The 20,841-nt window shown below is 44.1% G+C and overlaps 1 protein-coding gene and 1 long non-coding RNA gene across 4 annotated transcripts in view; one reads left to right on the top strand and one right to left on the bottom strand.

Annotated features, from left to right (window-relative positions):
* The window catches only part of sema3bl (sema domain, immunoglobulin domain (Ig), short basic domain, secreted, (semaphorin) 3bl), a 189,683-nt gene that overhangs the window by 75,941 nt on the left and 92,901 nt on the right, over positions 1–20,841 (bottom strand). For both annotated transcript variants that reach the window (XM_060835364.1, XM_060835363.1), the window contains exon 3: positions 3,288–3,350. In XM_060835364.1, the coding sequence (XP_060691347.1) occupies positions 3,288–3,350 (63 nt within the window). The remainder of the gene's footprint in view (positions 1–3,287; positions 3,351–20,841) is intronic.
* LOC132822242 (uncharacterized) overlaps positions 17,680–20,841 on the top strand; it is an 81,820-nt gene continuing 78,658 nt past the window's right edge. For both annotated transcript variants that reach the window (XR_009645426.1, XR_009645427.1), the window contains exon 1: positions 17,680–17,904. This is a non-coding gene — a long non-coding RNA (uncharacterized LOC132822242). The remainder of the gene's footprint in view (positions 17,905–20,841) is intronic.

Genomic DNA, 20,841 nt, shown 5'->3' with positions numbered 1-20,841 from the left:
TGGCACGGTGGCTCGGCGGTCAGCACTGCTGCCTCACAGCCCCAGGGACCCAGGTTCAATTCCAGCCTTGGGCAAGTGTAGGTGTGAAGTTTGCACATTCTCCTCGTGTCTGCGTGTGTATTCTTTGGATGCTCCAGTTTCCTCCCATGGTCCTAACATGCTCAGCTTTGGTGGATTGGCCATGCTAAATTGCCCACAGTGTGTGTAGGTTTGATGGGATTAGCCATGGAAACATGCAGGATTACAGGGATGGGGTGTGTCTGGGTGGGATGCTCGTTGGAGGACCAGTGTGGACTCAATAGGCTGAATGGCTCACTCTTTGCAGAGTTGATGCTGACTTGATGGGCTGAATGGCCTGTTTCCACATTCTAGGGATTTGATGGCGGTAGCCCCTAGCCTCCCATGCCCTCTCCAGTGGGAGGCTCTTGGAATATTATCAAGTGACCTCCGAAAAGGCTGATTGTTGGTTCATAGAGCCAGCTGTTTCACAGAGGAACCTTGATCAGTGTCACTTTACTATTTAAGTTCTTTGTCAAAACGTTTCAAGGTCAGAAGGTCTTGTTCACAGGGTGCCTAATGCAGTGAGGAAATGGCTGCCCCATTGTCTTTGCAGCATGTTACTGTGTGGTGAGAAACATTCCCAGCGAGACACACAGGCTCTTCCTCAGCAGATACACGCTCCCACCACCAGACTCGGTCAGCCTGCAGTAACCCCTCCCTCGCCGATGAAAGGGCCTGTGCTGAGGTTGGGAAGTGGGCATCGAGATATTTGACAGAAAAGAAAATAAATCGATGCTGCCAAAGAAAGCACAAGAAACAGCTTCTCTGCAGGAGGTCAAAGGAGCAAGGTCAGAAACGGATCGTTCTCATCATGTACTCCAGTGTCGAGGCGAACAGGCAAAGAAAGCCCAGCCCATTGTAACACTGTCTCTGTTACACATCCCACCCGCATTATAAAGCTTTCATTCTGTGGGATATATTCTGTGATACAAACCTCTTGCTCAGGAGGCTCTGGGAATCCTATCAAAGATATACATCCCACTCCCTGCTGTCTGGACTCCTTGTATTAGTGCCCGGCTTGTTTGAAATAGTGCAGCTGCTTCCTCTCTGACTCTCCTGTTACTCATCTCCCAGCTCCGCCCATTCCCACCCTGACCCAGTGCACTCCTTTAAAACCAGTGCACTCTTCAAGCCATTACTGGTGCCCAGTCAGTCAGGACAGTCCCACTCTCTGGAATTTTTAACTCCACCCTTATTTGACTGTCACCCCCCCTTCCACTTTCAATCATTGACTGACCTTCGGGTCCCCTTTTCCGTACGCTCAGTACCCACTTTATTGAGGTACATAAGAAAAGTAGAGACAAAAATACTGCTAATGCTGGAATCCAAAGTAGACAAACAGGGGGCTACCACACGAGACCCTTCATCCCGAAACATCGACTTCTCCGATGCTGCCTGGCTGGCTGTGTGTCCCCCAGCCTCCTATTTGTCTACATAAGGGGAGTAGGCCATCCAAGTCACTCGCCATCCTGACTTGGAAATATATCGCCATTCCTTCACTGCTGTCTGATTAAAAATCCTGGAATTCCCTCCCTAATAGGGTCCAGCTACAGTGCACAATCTGCAACAGTTCAAAAAGGCAACTCACCCCTATTTTCAAGGGAAACTAGGGACAGGCAATAAATGCTGACCAAACCAGTGATGCCCAGATCCCACAAATGAATAAACAAAAGATGCTCCACATTGTCCTTCAGATGAATCCATATTATCTCATTTCACCTGTGAAAGTTCAACTTCTGGTGCAGTTGACTAACAGCTTGACATGTCCTGTGTTATACCACCATCAGGTAAAGATTACAACATGGAAGACTCGATGTTGGCTTCTGTGACTCGATGGAAACACCAATCTGTGCTATTGCTTACTCCCTGACCAAGGAGTTGTCCTCATCCCATGCTCAACATATTCAAATGGCTATTCTTACCCCATTTTCCTCCTCTCTCCTCTCCATGCTATTCTTCAATGTCAACATGATTGTAACAAGATCAGCCAGGTGGACGTCATAGAATTATGAGTTGGGGGCTGTTAACCTGGTTCAGTCAGGGAGCCCTGGCTGACAGATATAAGTATGAGTGCAAGAGGGTTCTGTTCATTCTGAGAGCTAGCTGTGAATGAGCTGGGTGCATGTGTAAACAAAGGGTAACTTGGTGACGGGACACCGGCCTCTGTGGAGTTAATTCAGTGATTTTGCAGAGCACCCTAGTCCATGCACCCAACCCCCAAACTTGGCTAAAAGGTAGGGAGGTGGCCTGTGATATTATCGGCTGGCCCAAAGAAAATTAACCCCGGGGTGAATGCAAATGGTTTTAAGGTTGAACTTCAATCCTGACATTGGTAAAACTGCTACCCATTGGATGGCTCCCAGCTCTGTGGTCCCGGCAGTACCAGATTTGAGTGGAGGCCAGTGTTGGAACTCCAACTAACCCTCAAAGAAGAGACATTTATGAAACTAGGCATGTGAGGAGTATGCCTACTGGTGGGGCCTAGCATGGATTTCAAAGGCCAGAGAGTGAAGATTAAGGGGGAGATTTGATCTTGAAGGAAGGAGTAACCTCCATTGGGCTGAGGAAAACCACAAAAGAAGGTTCCACACTCACTTCCTTGTAGCCTGGAAAAGCTTCCAGGTTACTTGCCTACCCTCCCCTTGCTTCAGGTCATATAGCAATGGGAGGGATAGGATGACACCCTGAAGAGATCATTATTTGGTCTCAATGTGCCCAAGAATGAGAAGGCCTCCCAAAGCCTCCACCATCGCCATAGTGTTTGGGACAGGTCAGCAGCAAGCAGGAAGACCACAAACTGCATTTCATTTACCCCTTGTTCTCCATTCTTTCAAACCTGTCTCCGAAACCCAGCCCGTGATCTCTGCTTCAAGCACTGACTTCCAGCAATGGATTCCATCCGCTCAATGTGTTTGCTTAGAAAAACGTTTCTTCTTAGCACTAAGCTCACTGCACCTTGTGGATCTCAGGGAAGCCATTAATTATGAAGCAGAAAAGTGAAAATGCACATAACACATGGAGAGCGGGACGTAAAGTCCGCTGAATAGCTGCAACTTACAGCATAAAATCTGAGACACTCCTCATAAAATGGATGAGGGAATAGTATGTTGGGCTTTAATCTGAAATACATGACAATTATTCTTAAACCTGGACCAAGCCCCTTGAAATGGCTGAGTGATATTTTTCCCAAAAGACTTTATAGTAGAAAATAAATCCTTTGCACTTACAAATAGGTCTTTCCCCTTGAGGGAACATTCCTCTTCCTGACCAGGCAAAGCTGGCCAGTAAATCTGAAAGCGAACAAGGAAGAGGATCGTTAAACTGGTATTAAATCACAATAAATCCAATAAGTAATTCATGAACAGGAGTGGAGCAAGTGTCAGATGTTGCCCCAGAGTGTGTTAATCACCAATTAACCCTTTCCATCCACACTAGTGCAATCTGATAGACACAAAGAATATCATTTGTTCTTAATAGTTAAGCCTACAAGAAAATAGAGGCTTGTGTTTATACAGCACTTCGCCACTTCTTAGCATTTCATGGTACTTTAACCCACCAATTACACGATGAGTTGCTATAACTTGCGTTAGTAAAATTACAGCAACTGTTCTCGGCTCACAATGGGAATAGAGGAGGCTAAATCTGTTCAACCATTCAAATAAGGCACGGCTGATTTGTGACCTAACTCTGCCTTTGTCCCGTGTCCCTTAACACTTCTGGTTAAGAGAACAATTTAAAGTTAAGCAACTGAATGCTGTTTGTGGGAGTACATTTCAAACTTTCACTCCCTCAGCCCTGAATCAGAAAGTTCTCCATTTAGACCCCACTTCAGGGTTTGAATTCAACACTGAGGGAATGCTACACTGGCAGAGGTGTTGTCTTTCATGTGAATTTCTGAGGCCTATGTACCGATTTGGATTAGACTCCCTACAATTCGGCCGAACAACTCCACACTGACCCTCTAAAGAGTAACCCACCCAGACCCATTCCCCTACCCTTCATATACCCCTGACTAATGCACCTAACACTATGGGCAATTCACCTGACCAGCACATCTTTGAATTATGGGAGGAAACTAGAGCACCTGGAGGAAACCCACGCAGATGCGGGGGGGGCGGGGGGAATGTGCAAATTCCACACAGACAGTTACCTGAGGCTGGAATCTAACCTGGGTTCCTGGCGCTGTCATATGGCAGTGCTAACCACTGAGCCACCTTTGCCACCCCAAGGCATGGATAGACGTTAAAAAGTTGCCAATTCTCAAGACCAGTGGTTGGTATTTATCCCTTGATCGTTGCAACAATACTTCATCTAATTATTAGCACATTATTGTTTGTGAGAAATTTCCACCAATGTAATATGGCTGGCTGTGTTTCTAATATTAGGAGTCTTTCTCTAGTTTTTGGAAGGGTGAAATGGAACTATTCCAGCTCCCTAAAGTCTGTACCTGACCAAGTGTGGTTTTACATATTGCCATTATGCAATGAACCTTGTTTACTAATAACAGTGTCACTATATAGTTACTCTATCACTAATCACTAAGTTAGGCCTGAAGACAACAAAGATATAGGATGGTTATTCGCAGCATACTACGTCAAACAACCCTTACCTCATACCAAATACTGGTAGAGGTGGCAGGTACCTCAAGGCATCAATGTTGACCATTTGGAGTAATGCTGCAATAGTGATGGATGCATGGCAACAGGGAAATTACATCCAACTCACTCCTTGTATATGACGCAGTGCAGATGAAGTCAGAGGAAATTGCAGCAGAGAACAGTCTACGGAGATGCATAGAGTCATACTGGGACCTCAAAACATTAACTCTGCGTTCCTCTCTTTCACAGTTGGGTTGCTCCAGCATTTCCTGTTTGAATTTCTAACCCTGTCACTTTGAAGTTTAATTAGAGAGATGGGAAACTGTACATGCCTTTTATGAAATAGGCTGCACGTAAATATCAGCCACTCAGTTTTAAAGAGCTCGACATTTCATTTCACTGAGCTAGATAAGTCGGAACAATGTACAATGGTGAACTTTCTGCTGAAAGATTGCCACGGGAAACCGAACAAGCAGCTGGATAAACCATGATCCGACAATCCGAATTTTAAATATCCCAATGAACTGTTCTTAAAATCCATCCTCCTTTGCACCATACAGAACTCTTGTCTCTGCAAATGAAATTGTCAAATGCAAAGGAAAGATTACATTCAACTGAAATGTCATTTATTCCCACGTAATTACAACTATAATGGATGATCAATCACCTGCACCAATTGTTGGGAATTATCTCTCACAAGCAGATTAAAGAAGCACGATTATACATAGAATAGAATAATATAACCTCTATAGTGTGAAAAGAGGCCCTTCGACCTAACAAGTTCACACCGACCCTCTGAAGAGTAACCCACCCAGACCCATTCCCCTACCCTATTAATCTACACTTCCCGTGACTAAAGCACCTAACCTACACATCCCTGAACCTGATAGACAATTTAGCATGGCCAATTCACTGAACCTGCACATCGTGGAAGAAACCCACACAGACACTGGGAGAATGTGCAGACTGCACAAAGACAATCAGATGAGGCTGGAATCGAACCCAGGTCCCTGATGATGTGAGGTAGCAGTGTTAATCACTGAACCACTGTGCCACCCCAGTGCCAAAGGAGGCCATTCAGCCCATCATGCTGCACTAGCTCTCCCAATCAGTATCTCACTTAGTGCTATTCCCTCACCTCCTCCCCATTCCCTGTGCATTCTTTCTCTTTCCCCTTTGAACACCTTGCTTGAACCTGCCTTCACCAGACTCTCAGACAGTGCATTCCGAACACCAATCATGCTTGGTCTGAAGCTGCTTTCCTTCATAGCACTTCTTTGTTTTGTTTGGTATTGACTTTAAAAAGGGAAATCAGATTAAAATTTATATCAGGACTCAACCTCAATCCCCTCATTTTTCTTCCATTAATTTTATCCCCAATGCTTGGCAACAAAGCCTTTTTGCTTTGATGAACATGACCTGAAATATGGCACATTGCTGCTGACCTCGCTGTCAAATTGTCAATGAAATGACCTCCCTCCTGCCCGATGCTCAGTGAAGGTGATTTCCCCTTGCCTTCCCTCTATTACTGCTCTGTGGTACATCCTCTTGCGGTGCTCTGGCTCATCACAGTGAAATGGATGACATCAGGCACCCATGAGACGCCCATGGCTTTCAGAGCTACAGGCATTCAGAAGGCAGTTACAGACAAGAAATAAACACTGACTTTGTCAGAGACATCCAAATCCCACTAAAGGATATAAAACAAAACTCAGCCAAAACAAACATTAGTTCAACAAATTAGCAGTAGAAGACGGGTTGTGGCTATGGGAGAGAACGTCTTTGCTTCTGGTACATTGACCTGTTCTTATATATCCCTTCATTTTTAAGGTTATTTTTGTGTGTGCGTGTACTTCTCTCATTTTCTGACATACTTCTTCATATTTTACTTAATCGATGCCTCAGGTGAATAGCGGCTCCTTCAGACCCTTCTGCTCTATGGTTTTGGGTTCCCTGGCTTCCCATAAGGAAGGCTACAGAGAAAAGTTCCTCCTATCTACAAAAGAGATCTTTGTCATTCGGCCAACATGTGTGCTGTATTTGAAACGGGTGAGTGTGGGAGGAATTGGATAGCAAGAAATGGGAAAGGGCTCAGGGAGTCTATGGGAGTTTTGTTACACAGATGTACAAATTAACAAAAGACACCAGGAATAAAAGCGAACCCCTTGAAGAGCGCTTATATATCAGTGGTTGTCCAGACCATCATGCGACATACCCTGTGGACACTTTATACTATATGTGTACAATTCAATAGACAATCTGGTTTGGATTAATGTAATCACAGCCACATTTTGTTTAACAGTTTCCAGATCTGCGTGTGATTGTATTTTAATTATAACGCTAAAATACAAAGGTGAAGGATGCTTTTTGATTAAGTATTCAGAACACTTAAAAAGAGAGACTGCTTTCTACAAACAGTGGGCACCACAGGGGCTGAGGTGCAATAATAAGTCAACATAAAGCAGTGAATTTACTGTGATAATTCAACTTTAGTTACAGTGGCCTTTAAAGGCTAGCAGTTTTTAAATTCACTCACAGGACATGAGCATCACTAATTACATCAACATATATTGCCCATTCCTAGTTTCCCTCAAGAACATAAGAAATAGGAACAGGATTAGGCCATAGAATTACTACAGTGTGGAACAGGCCCTTTGACCCAACAAGTCCACACTGACCCACTGAAGAGCAATTCACCCAGACCTATTCCCCTACTGTATTTACCCAATCCACATATAGATTAGATTAATTCCTAAAATTAGATTCCCTACAGTGTAAAAACAGGCCCTTCAGCCCAACCAATCCACACCGACACTCCGAAGAGTAACCCACCCTGACTCATTTCCCTCTGACTAATGCACCTAATGCTATGGGCAATTTAGCATGGCCAATTTACATAACTTGCACATCTTTGGCTCGTGGGAGGAAACCGGAGCACCCGGAGGAAACCCACGCGGACACGGGCGAGAATGTGCAATCTCCACACAGACACTCACCCAAGGCCATAATCAAACCCAGGTCACTGGCACTGTGAGGCAGCAGTGCTAACCACTGAGCCACCATGCCACCAAATGGCCCACAGAGCCTTCTCCGCCATTCAGTAAGATCATGGCTGATCTTTTCATGAACTCAGCTCCACGTACCCACCCTCTCAGCATAACTCTTCATTCCATTACTGTTCAAAAGTCTATCTTTACTTTAAAAACATTCAACAAGGTATCCTCAACTGAGAAAGTGTTGGTGAGCTTCCTTCTTGAACCACTGCAATCCATTTGGTGACAGTACACCCACAATAGGGAGGGAATTCCAGGATGTTGACCCCACGGCATGAAAGGAATGATGAAATATTTCCAAATCAGGATGATGATTGTCTTGAAGGAGAACTTGCAGATGGTGGTATCTCCTGAACTTGTGGGAAAATCTAGCATCAGGGGTCACAGTTTAAAAATAAGGGATCACCCATTTAAGACAAAGATGAGGAATCAATGTTGTCTCTCAAAGGGTCTTTGGAATTCCCTTCCTCAAAAGACAGTGGATGCAAAATCTTTAAATATTTTTAAGGCAGACATTTGTAGACTCCTGATGACCAAGGGGACAAAGGAATATCAGGGATATGCAGCAATGTAGGCCTGAGGGTAGACCCAGATCAGGAATTATCTTTCTGAATGGCAGAGTGAGTTTGAAGGGCTGAGTGACTTATTCTTATCCCGAGCTTGTATGGAGCTCTCTCACCAAAAAGATTGCTGATGCTGGGGGTTAATTAAAGAATGTCAGAACTGATATTGCTCGATATTGGTGAGACAAGGAATCCGGGTGGGAGATGGAATTAAGCCATTGTTCAGCCATGTTCAGATTAAATGACGGAACATGGTCAAGGGGCTGAATGGTCTATTCCAGTTATTGGTTTTAATGGAAAAGCAAAAAGTCATTGAAGCAGAACCGTTGAATATTTTTAAGGTAGACTTTGGTAAGTTCTTTCTCGACCAGGGATGAAATTTAACAGGAGTGTGGAATTGACGTTAAAATCCTATCAACCACGTTTGCATTGAATGGAGCAAGTCGAATGGCCAAGTGGCCATAAAGTATATGTACGTACAAACTAGGACAGCCATACTATCAGATACCAACTCACTGTTTTACAAATTCACAGTTAATAATTGCATTGGAAAGGGCAGGTTGCTCAAGGATAGGCTATTATTAGACTTCTGAATGGATTTCTCAAATTTTAAATTTAAATATTGCTCTCTGTCTCTATGCAACTTCTCTGCAGCTGTATCATTGTATTCCTTGCTCTGTTCAATTACCCTGATGCAGTGTGCATGGTGTGAACAGCCATACTGCATGCAAAACAAAACTTCACTGTACCAAAGTATATCCGACAATAATCAACCAAATTAAACAAAATTAAATCAAAAACTTGTGCTGACCTCTTTACACCTAACCATCTACCTGCACATACACGTAAAATAAATGTTATCAAAATTGAAAAGTGCTAGAGAGACTTGGCAGATCGGTTAGCAACTGTGGAAACAGCAACTCTACACGTGCTAGCAGACCTGTTGAGTTTCTCCAGCACTCGGTTTTATTTCAGATTTCTAGCATCTGCAATATTTTGCTTTTCATTAATTAAACTAGACCTTCAGAAATTGGAGTGTTCATAATGGAGGAAACTAGTGGAAGACAGTCATAAATCCCAAGAGGGAATTCGTCCTTACCCAGGGAATGGCGAGAATATGGAACTTGCTTCCAGGAACTTACCGAGGCAAATTGCCTAAATGCATTTAATGGGGCAGCAAAATAAACAAACATAGAACCGTAAACGATTTGAGATTTTGATGATGAGGTGAAACAATGGTAGCAAGAGTAAATCATAAAACTCCCCAATGCTTCATCATTCAGTAAGATCATGATTGAATGTTGAGATTTATATCAATCTCCCTGCCCTAATCACCATACTCCTCCACTCCCTATCCACTTATCAATCAGAGACTTGAACATATTCACAGCCCTCTGTTGTAGAGAATTCACAGGATTCAGAGCCTCTGGAGTGAATGAAAGATGTGCATTTATGGTGTGAGGATGTCACAAAGTGGTTTATTGTCAATTAAGTAACTTTGAAACATAGTCACTTTTATAGAAAACTCAGTTGTCAATATGCACACAGCAAGCTCCCAATGTCATAATCACTAGAAATCCACTTTAATGAAGTTGATGTGAGGTGATCCATTTTGGAAGATCAAGTACACATGGAAATTATACAGCGAGTGGCAGAACCTTTAAGAGTATTGATGCAGCGGGATCTGGGGATAGAGGTCCATAGATCAGTGAATGTGGCAGGGCAGGTAGATAACTTGTAAAGAAATACTTATGGCATGTTTATCATTGTTGGGAGGGGCATTGGGTATAAGGAGAGGCAAATTATTTTGCAGCTATATAGAACTTTTGCTAGGCCACACTTTGCATATAGTTCAGGTCACCACACTACCAGGAGGTTGTGGATGTTTTGGAGAAGGTAAGGTTTACCAGGATGTTGCCTGGTATGGGGAATTTTAGCTATGGAGAAAGGTTGAATTGACTGGGTTTGGTTTCGCTGGATCGCAGGAGGTTGAGAGGTGACCTGATAGGAGTTTGTAAGATTGTGAATGGCATGGACAGAGTGGAAAATATGTGGCTTTTCCCCAGGTCGAGAGGTTTGGGTGGTGGGGTGGATGGATAAAAGAGATGTGCAAATCAAGTTTTTCACACAAACGGTGGTGAGTACCGGGAACGCGCTGCCAGAAGAGGTGGTGGAAACAGACACAATAGCAGCATTCAAGAAACACCTGGACAAATACATGAATAGGAAAGGAACAGAGGGATATGAATCCTGTAAGTGAAGACAGCTTTGGTATGGGAGTGCAAAATGTGTCAGTGCAGACTTGGAGGGCCGAAGGGCCTGTTCCTGTTCTGTATTGTATTCGCTCTTTGATTGAGGGATGAACATCAGCCAAGAAACCAAAGGAGACTTCTCCAGCTGTTCAAAATTGTGCCATAAGATCTTTTTGCTCCCCACCCCACTCAAGCGAGTAGGCATTTCCTCAGTTTAATGTCTTATCCGGAAGATGACATCTCTTCATTGTAGTATTAAATGGTTGCTCTCTTTTCCTTGGGCAGTAAGTCCTAGTTCAAGGTTTGTGCGAAGATTTGTAGCTCGTGTGCTTGTTGTTGTGGTTCTGTTCGCCGAGCTGGGAATTTGTGTTGCAGACGTTTCGTCCCCTGTCTAGGTGACATCCTCAGTGGTTGGGAGCCTCCTGTGAAGGGCTTCTGTGATTTTTCCTCCGACATTTATAGTGGTTTGTCTCTGCCGCTTCCGGTTGTCAGTTCCAGCTGTCCGCTGCAGTGGCCGGTATATTGGGTCCAGGTCGATGTATTTATTGATTGAATCTGTGGATGAGTGCCATGCCTCTAGGAATTCCCTGGCTGTTCTCTGTTTGGCTTGTCCAATAATAGTAGTGTTGTCCCAGTCGAACTCATATTGCTTGTCATCTGCGTGTGTGGCTACTAAGGATAGCTGATCGTGTCGTTTCGTGGCTAATTGGTGTTCATGGATGCAGATCGTTAGCTGTCTTCCTGTTTGTCCTATGTAGTGTTTTGTGCAGTCCTTGCATGGGATTTTGTACACTACATTGGTTTTGCTCATGCTGGGTATCGGGTCCTTTGTCCTGGTGAGTTGTTGTTTGAGAGTGGCTGTTGGTTTGTGTGCTGTTGTGAGTCCTAGTGGTCGTAGTAGTCTGGCTGTCAGTTCAGAAATGTTCTTGATGTATGGTAACATGGCTCATCCTTTGGGTTGTGGCATGTCCTCATTCCGTTGTCTTTCCCTGAGGCATCTAGGACTAGCCACTTTACCATACATCAAGAATATTTCTGAACTGACAGCCAGACTACTATGACCACTAGGACTCATAACAGCACACCTTTAAGCTGTGACCCTTTTGGACTGGACGCCCTGGTCATTGGGAACATCTTCCTGCATTTACCCTGTCTACATAGGTTTCCATGAAATCTTCCCTCATTCCTCTAAACTCCGGTGTATATTGTCCAAAATGTTCCAGTCTCTTTTCATTCATCAGCCCTGATCCAGAATCAGTGTGGTAAATCTTTGTCATACTTTGTCCATAGCCAGAGTATCCTTCATCAGAAAGAGACCAGAACTGTTCTTGAATTAGCCTCATCAAGGTTGTGTACAATAGACGCAAGACATGCCTACTCCTGTATTTGAATCCTCTCACTATGAAAACTAACATACCACAGTGGTTAGCACTGCTGCCTCACAGCGCCTGAGACCCGGGTTCAATTCCCGACTCAGGCGACTGACTGTGTGGAGTTTGCACGTTCTCCCCGTGTCTGCGTGGGTTTCCTCCGGGTGCTCCGGTTTCCTCCCACAGTCCAAAGATGTGCGGGTCAGGTGAATTGGCCATGCTAAATTGCCCGTAGTGTTAGGTAAGGGGTAAATGTAGGGGTATGGGTGGGTTGCGCTTCGGCGGGTCGGTGTGGACTTGTTGGGCCGAAGGGCCTGTTTCCACACTGTAAGTAATCTAATCTAATCTAATCTGTACACTTGCCTCTTCACCACCTGCTGCACCTGCATGCTTACTTTAAGTGACTGGTGTACAAAGATGCCCCTGTTGCATTTGGGAAGATGATTGCTGAGTGGTATTCTGGCTCGACGATTAATATAGCAACCCTGATAACATTCTGTGGACCTGCTTCCAAATCCTGCCATGGTGGAATTGGAGTTTAATAATTATCTGGAATTAGGAGTCATCTGATGATGACCATGAAGTGATTGTCAGGAAAAAAAAACATCAGGTGCACTAATGTCCTTTACGAACAAAACTGTCATCATTACCTGGTCTGTGTACACGTGACTCCAGACCCACAGCAATGGGGTTGACACTTGATGTCATTAGGGATGGGTAATAAACGCTGGCTTGGCCACATCCTGTGAATTTTTTTTTTAATTTTCACCTTTCACTATTCTAGCACCATTCAGATAATAATCTGCCTTCCTGTTTTTGCTACCAAAATGGATAACCTCACATTCATCTGCCATGCATTTTCCCACTCACTCAACTTGTTCAAATCACACTGGAGCATCCCTGCATCCTCCTCACAGATCACACTCCACTCTGCTCGGAGTCATCTGTCAATGTGGAGATACTACATGTAGTTTCCTCATCCAAATCATAATACATATTGTGAACGGATGGGGTCCAAGCATTGAGCCCAACAGTCATTGACTCCCATTCAGTAAAAGACATTACATTCTTATTCTTGGTGGCTCAGTGGTTAACACTGCTACCTAACAGTGCTAGGGACCTGGGTTCGATCCCAGCCTTGGGTGACTGTCTTTGTGGAGTTTGCATGGATTCTCTGTATTGGTTCTCTCTGGGTGCTCTAGTTTCCTCTCACAATCCAAAGATGTGAGGCCAGGTAAACTGGCCTACTAAATTGCCCATAGTGTTCAGGGATGTGTAGGTCAGGGCAAATATAGGGGAATGGATCTGGGTTGGATACTCTTTGGAGGGTTGGTGTGGACTTGTTGAGCTGAAGGGCGTGTTTCCACACAGTAGGGATTCTAATTCTATCTGCCAGCTAGTTCTCTCATCATTTTAGTACCTTACACCAATACTGTGCATTTTAATTTTACATGCTAATCTCTTGTGTGAGACCTTATTGAAAAGCTTTCTGAAAGTTCAAGTAAGCCACATCCACTGGCTTCCCTTTGACAAGTTACATCCTTGCAAAGTTCCAGTGGGTTTGTCAAGCATGACTCCCCTTTTAATAAATGTCAAATCCAGTCATTGTTTCCAAATACTCTGTTATTAAATCTGTTATAATGGATTTGAGCATTTCCCTTCTGCAGTTGCATGGAGTGGCCTGTATCTGAACTGCAAAATCCCTGTAATTCTATATAACCTGGCTTGATTTCAGAAAGTTCACATCCTATCATTTCCCCCCATTACCTTTTGAGTCATTCATTTGGAATGGATTCCTGTACAGTCATTCTCTGGCAGCCCTATATCTCCAAGTTATATTTATACTGATGTGCTTACGGAAACAATTTGTCATAGTATGTAATGGATGTGATAACACTGTGCATTTAGGATAATATTTAGTCAATTTGCCATCAACCCATGGCCAGCATCAGCACCTGCTTGTCATTGTTTCATTAAATGCTGCAAATCTCTTTGATTTGCCCCATTTGCTTGCTTCGGAAAAATACTCAACTCACGCAATCCACGAAAGGTTCTGTTGGCTGATGTCCAGCCTCAATGATTAGGAGTGCTTCTGATTGAATAGACTACTTCCAGTCACCAAGGCCAGGGGAGTTTGCAGGGGTCTGGAGGGTGGAGCAGTGTCGGTGACTAGAGGACACAGAGTTAAGGTTTTTGGCTTTGGCTCAGTGGTCAGCACTGCTGTCTCACAGCATCAGGGACCCAGATTTGGATTCCAGTATCGGATGATTGCAAACTCCACATTCTCCCCGTGTCTGCGTGGGTTTCCTCCGGGTGCTTCGGTTTCCTCCCACAGTACAAAGGTGTGCAGGTCAGGTGGGTTAGCCATGGTTAAAAAAAAAACCCATCCAGGGTTACAGGGGTGAGATGTTCTTCGGAGGGTGAGTGCAGATTCACAGAGATGTACAGCATAGTCCAACTTGTCCATGCTGACCAGATATCCTACACTTATCTAGTCCCATTTACCAGCATTTGGCCCATTTCCCTCTAAACCATTCCTATTCACGTACCCATCCAGATGCCTTTAGAAGTTACAATTGTACCAGCCTCCCCCCAATTACTCTGGCAGCTCATTCAATACCTACACCATCCTCCGTGTGAAAAAGTTGCCCCTTAGATCCCTTTTAAATCTTTCCCCTTTCACGCTTGACCTGGGCTTGCTAGGTTTGGACTCCCCTCCCCTGGGAAAAAATACCTTGACTATTCACCCTATCCATGTCCCTCATGATTTTATAAACCTCTATAAGGTCACCCAACACTCCAAGGAAAACAGCCCCATTGGGTCAAATGGCCTCTTTCTTGCACTGTAGGGATTCTATGACCTAAAGTGAAAATAAACAAGGAACATGCCAGAATTGCAGGAACATAGAGGTTTAGGGATTCATTTGGAAGTGAGCTGGTCAATTTAAACACAATTAATGGTCTGGAAGGATATGCTTTGCACATCTCTAGTTTCCCTATGCCAATGGTTGATAACTGAGCCCTTGGATACTGGGCCTCAGCTCTTCAGATACTTTCCGAAGTGTATCTGCCTCTCCACGTTGCTCTCGCTCTTCAAATAAAGACACTCCTTTAACGTACCTCTTTGAGCAGACCTTTCACCCCCCCCGACCTACAATCTCTGATGAGGCCTAGTGTTAAGTTCTGTTGCAAAATACAAAGGGCCATTGAACCAGGTTTATGGCACTGCATCAAGTGGTCCTTTTGCAAGCAGATTCAAAAAGCAATTGGAGAAACTGAAACTCTGTGGAGCTATGGGGAAACAGCGGAGGGTGATGGGTGGGGGAGTGAATCTGATAGTTCATTCAAAGTGATGGCTTGAATGGCCTCCTTCTGTGCTGTTTAACTCGACAGGCAGAACTTTGGCAGGTTTGTGAGGTGGAGGTGCAGATGCTCTCCCTACCCACCCACCTCTCCATCAATATTTCTCTTCTGATCCTTTTAGGCCTCTACCCCTCTCCTTGAGACTTCCACACCCAGCCCTGCCCCTCAAGATCAAACAACATTTGATCAAATTCTCAGCCTTCTTCATGGTCTAAGTGGCTTTTTGTGTCTCTGGTTTGGTCTTGTCACTTCTGAAGGTTTCTCTATAACCATTCATGGGAGACACAACTTTGGTTTATTTATAATATCTTGCACCACTCTGGCTTCTTTTGAGTTGTATCAAATCATGAGGTGCATAGATGGGGTAGACAGGGATCAATGACCTGGGGGCAAAGTTTTAAGGTAAGGGGAAGGAGGTTGACAGGAGATGTGAGGAAAAACTTTTTCACCCAGAGGGTGGTGGGAATCTGGAACTCATTGGCTGTAAGGCTGGGAGAGGTAGAAACCCTCAGCGCATTAAAGGGGTATTAAGATGTGCACTTGAGGTGCCACGGCATACAAGGCTATTGGGAGAAAGTGAGGACTGCGGATGTTGGAGAGTCAGGGCTGAAAAGCATGATTCTAGAAAAAGCACAGCATCCGAGGAGTAAGAGAGTCGACATTTTGGGCTCTCCTGATGAAGGGCTAATATCCGAAACACTGAGTCTTCTGCTCCTCAGATGCTGCCTGACCTGCTGTGCTTTTCCCAGGGCCACGCTTTTCGACAGAAGGCTATTGGCCAAGTGCTGGAAAATGAGTTTAGAATAGTTCGGTGGTTGCTTTGGTCAGCATAAACACAATGGGCCTTTTCCAGTGGCTGTAGATCTCTTTAATTCTGCTGAGTCATGAAATATTTCATTGTTTTATCCCCTAGCTCCACCCCAATCCCAACCCCAACCCTAACCCTAAGCCTAACCCCAACCCTAAACCCAACCCCAACCCTAAATCCAACCCTCACCCTAACCGCAACCCTCACCCTAACCCCAAACCCAACCCCAACCCTGAACCCAACCCTCACCCTAACCCCAAACCCAACCCCAACCCTGAACCCAACCCTCACCCTAACCCCAAACCCAACCCCAACCCTGAACCCAACCCTCACCCTAACCCCAAACCCCAACCAAAGCCAACTCCAACCCTAACCTCAACCCCAAACCTAAACCCAACCCTAACCCCAACCCCAAATCTTCCCTTTTGACCTTCTGTATGCTGCCCCCGACCCCATCCCCTATTGCTTCTACTGGTGTAAAATCTCTTACACTTTCATTCTTCGTCATTCTAAGTCATACAGCACAGAAGAGTCTGCACCAACCTGTCTAATCCCATTTTCCAGCACTTGGCCCATAACCTTTAATGTTGTAACATTTCATCCGTACTTTTCTCCTGATTAAAGTTTATCTCAAGTAATTCTTAACTCTGTTCCTCTCTTCACAGATATGAAGCATATTTCCTAAAACTTCTCGTTTTAATTTCAGATTTCCAGCATTGGCAGTATTTTGGTTTTGGATAGTTGGCACTTTGCCTGATGTTTGCCCAGTAGTGAGGACGAGTCTTGTTCCTGGTTTCTCATAGGGAAGATTTATTCTAATTGAGATTGGCTGCCAAGGTTAGCAAGTGACTAACATAAGAAAAAATTCCAATGAAGCAGATATTCAAAAACATTAAGTAGTATTAGATGGGTTGCCTGGCCTATAGAGTGGCATGGTGGCTCAGTGGTTAGCACTACTGCCTAACAGCACCAGGGACCCGGATTCAATTCCACTTTCGGGCGACTGTGTGGAGTTTGCACATTCTCCCCGTGTCTGTGTGGGTTTCCTCTGGGTGCTCTGGTTTCCTCCCACAGTCTAAAGATGTACAGGTCAAGTGGATTGGCCATGTTAAATTGCCCGTAGTGTTAGGTGCATCAGTCAGAGGGAAATGGGACTGGGTGGGTTACACTTCGGAGGGTCGGTGTGGACTTGTTGGGCCGAAGGGCCTGTTTCCACACTGTAGGGAATCTAATCTCATTTGCACTGCAGGGTCAGGGGAGTAGAAACTGAAACAGACTATCGAACACAAATGGTCTCTCACATTACATTACTTTGACCTTGGTAATAACCCAAAATGACCACATAGGCCTTTCACAATCCCTTCACAGTTTGGTGGATTTAGGCTGGAACTTGCATAAGAACTGGCCAAAGCTCCTCCTTATTTATTCTGGCAAGCTCGGTGATTTTCAATTAATTTCAGCCCTGATCCACACTGTTTAGATGGCTTGCTAGAATAACATGTAGTCGTGAAATAGGAGCTTTAGGCGTTCCTGACGCGGTAGCAAGTGAAATCATCTTGATCTAATCACTAATTGTTCTTGGCTTTCAAGTGTTTTCCTTGTAACTGGGTCACCGGCTCTAATGCTGGTAGAAGGTTTAAAGGGTGTCAAAGACGTCAGCTGCATCCATTTTAACTCAGATTCTCAGATTTATTCAATTAGTTCGGTGAAGATTAAACTGATTATAAGTTGTCGTCATCCCATTAAATTGTCTCTCAGGCAGAATTTAGCATTACCATCTATTGGACACTGAGGTGACTGATCCTGAACTGGTCTCATCAATGAAGCATATGCCAAGGTATTTTCTTTCAAAGTTATTGCTACAATTAATTTGAGGATTGATTTATCCGTGCTGTCTCTTTTAATCACAAGCGTATTTTTGTGTGTTTGATTTATGATGTGTCACATGCACAGTTCCTTGCACTCCTGCCTACCAGGAATGTAAGAACTCAGTAAGTCCTCTCGTTGGGCTACTGAAAAGAGCAATTTAAAGTGAACTTCAGGCAAATCTGATTTTCCTCTTGTAGCAATGTAAAAGTTGCAGTTAGATTCAGCAAGGCCTTTCACATCACAAAAAAAAAGAAAATATTATGATAAGAAAGAAAGAGGGAGTGCTGAAGAAAGTCAGCAGGTCTGGCAGCATCTGCGGAGAAAGAAAGAGTTAACATTTCCAGTCAAGTTCTTCAGAACTGAATTAAGAGATGAAAGAGTGATGGGTCTTATACTCGTTTATGAAGAACAGAGAGTTGAATGTTCTGGCTGTTGCAGTGAGGGTTATGCGTTGGCATTGGTAGTTGAAGAGTTAGGTTCATGACCCCTGTCTTGCAAATTGGTTGGGATTCTGCAGTCCTGATGCTTTAGTCTATGAGTGAATTGTAGCATTCAGGGTGAGAGAGAAGCCTTTTATTGTCCTGTTCCTTCATTCTTTTACCTAGCTAACCTAGCTCTGAGAGTCACGAGTGTCTTTACCTGCAGCACAAGGGTGACTCAGGGAACATTCTGTAATTGTGACTTTCAGAGCACACTAATGCTTAAACCCAGACTAGTACACATGATGGCATTCAGTCTTGTGAACCCACTCCAGTAGAGTTGAAACTGGTCTTTAAATCCTTATCTTTGTATATTCTTCAAAGTGAAAAAACACAAAAGAGTTTGATGCATAATCCCCGGGGGGTGGGGGGAGCAGTTGGGCAGGAGGATTATCAGCCTAGTTATCTTTGTAGTCATAGCAAGCTACAAAGGTGAGGTGATAGACTAGTAATCCAGAGACCTTAGGTAATATTCTGCAGACTCAGGTTCGAATCCCATCATGGCAGATGGTAGAATTTGAATTCAATAAAAATTTGGAATTGAGCGTCTGGTGATGACTATGAAGCTAATGCCATCTGTCAGGAAAAACCAATCTGGTTCATTAATATCCTTTGGGGAAGGAAACTGCCATCCTTACCTGGTCTGGCCTATATGTGACTCCAGACCCACAGCAATGTGGTTGACTCTTAACTACCCTCTGGGCAACTAGGAATGGGCAATAAATGCTGGCCTGGCCAGCGATGCCCACATCCTGTGAATGATTAATAAAAATCAGATCTCGATCCAGTCTGTCTTGGTTTGGCTCTTTCCCCCTTTGAAGGCAGTTGTTTAAACTTCCCTTCACATCTCTAGGTGTGACATTCCTTGGGTCTTCCTGTCAAGATAGCTGCTTAATTTACATCCACAGTCACTTTTGGCTGTCTTAAACCTTTATGAAAAATACATTTTGCAATACAAATGTGAATTTAATTACAAAATAAAAATATGCACAGAACTCAGGTTCTGATCTATGGACATGACTATGTAAATCAAAACACTGCACATTCCTAAATTCATAAAGAAAAATAACTTTCAAAATAAAACAAATTCAAGAATATAACAGAAATACACTAACTCTTTCTACTTAGACCCCACTGGTGACTCTCCCACTGGCCATCAGTATTACCTCAACGGAGGTCATCACAATTAAGTTAGTTTCCACATCTCTTTGTTGTTTTGAGAGATTTTTTTGTGTGGGAATTGGTTATGTGCTTGTCTTATAACAACAGGAACTTGGCAAAGTAAATTGGGACGTACTGGTGGCACATTAAAGCATGATGTAAATGCAAATTATTTTATTTTTCTAATCGTTCCTCCCTCCTTCTTAAACAGCAAATAAATCACTCCACACTCTGTCTCCTGCTGATAGTCAGACAGCAACCATCAGATCATCCTTTCATAGTGATCCTCGCAAGCTCAGATATCCTCACCAACTCCATTCTATGAACTGACAAACCCCCCCAACCCCACCCCATCCCCAGGCCCTGGCTTGGCATCACCTCATCTTAATTTCTTGACTGAATCACTATTCTTCCTGGTGGTTCAGACATCACCATCCTAAAGCAAGGAACTGCTGAGAATAATCAGTCAGAATATTTCAACACAAAGAGGCCCTTTGACCCATGTTGTCTACCTGGTACTACCTAGATCTCACTTTCCTGCATCTTGTCCATAACCCTATGAGTCACAGCTCTTCAAGCAGATAAGAAGTTTAATTTGGATAAACATGAGGTGTTGCATTTTGGTAAGACAAACAAGGTTTTGATATATACAGGGCAAAAGTGAGGACTGCAGATGCTGGAAACCAGAGGTTTAATCAGAGTGGTGCTGGAAAAGCACAACAGGTCAGGCAGCATCCGAGGAGCAGGAAAATCGATGTTTCAAATCAGGAATAGAGGCAGGAAGCCTCCAGGGTGGAGAGATAAATGGGGGGGGGGGGGGGGGGGGGGGGGCTGGGGAAAAGTAGCAAAGAATACAATAAGTAAATGGGGGTGGGGATGGAGGAGAGAGGTCAGAGAGGAGGGTGGAATGGATAGGTGGGAAGGGAGATAGGCAGGTAGGACAGGTCATGAGGACAGTGCTGAGCTGGAAGTTTGGAACTGAGGTAAGATGGGGGGAGGGGAAATGAGGAACCTGATGAAGTCCACATTGATGCCCTGGGGTTGAAGTGTTTCGAGGCAAGAGATGAGGCGTTTGATTTATAAAATTAATGGTAAGGCCCTGGGGAGTGTTGATGAACAGAGAGACTTAAGGATTCAGGTACATAATTCTTTGAAATTTGCATCACAGGTAGGTAGGGTGGTGAAGAAGGCATTCGGTATGCTTGTCTTCATTGGTCACAACTTTGAGTATAAGAGTTGGGATGTCATGTTGTGGCTGCAGAGAA

The sequence above is a fragment of the Hemiscyllium ocellatum genome, chromosome 14 (assembly GCF_020745735.1).
Source record: "Hemiscyllium ocellatum isolate sHemOce1 chromosome 14, sHemOce1.pat.X.cur, whole genome shotgun sequence".
Lineage (NCBI taxonomy): Eukaryota > Metazoa > Chordata > Chondrichthyes > Orectolobiformes > Hemiscylliidae > Hemiscyllium > Hemiscyllium ocellatum.
This window is presented reverse-complemented; position numbering and strand designations above follow the sequence as displayed.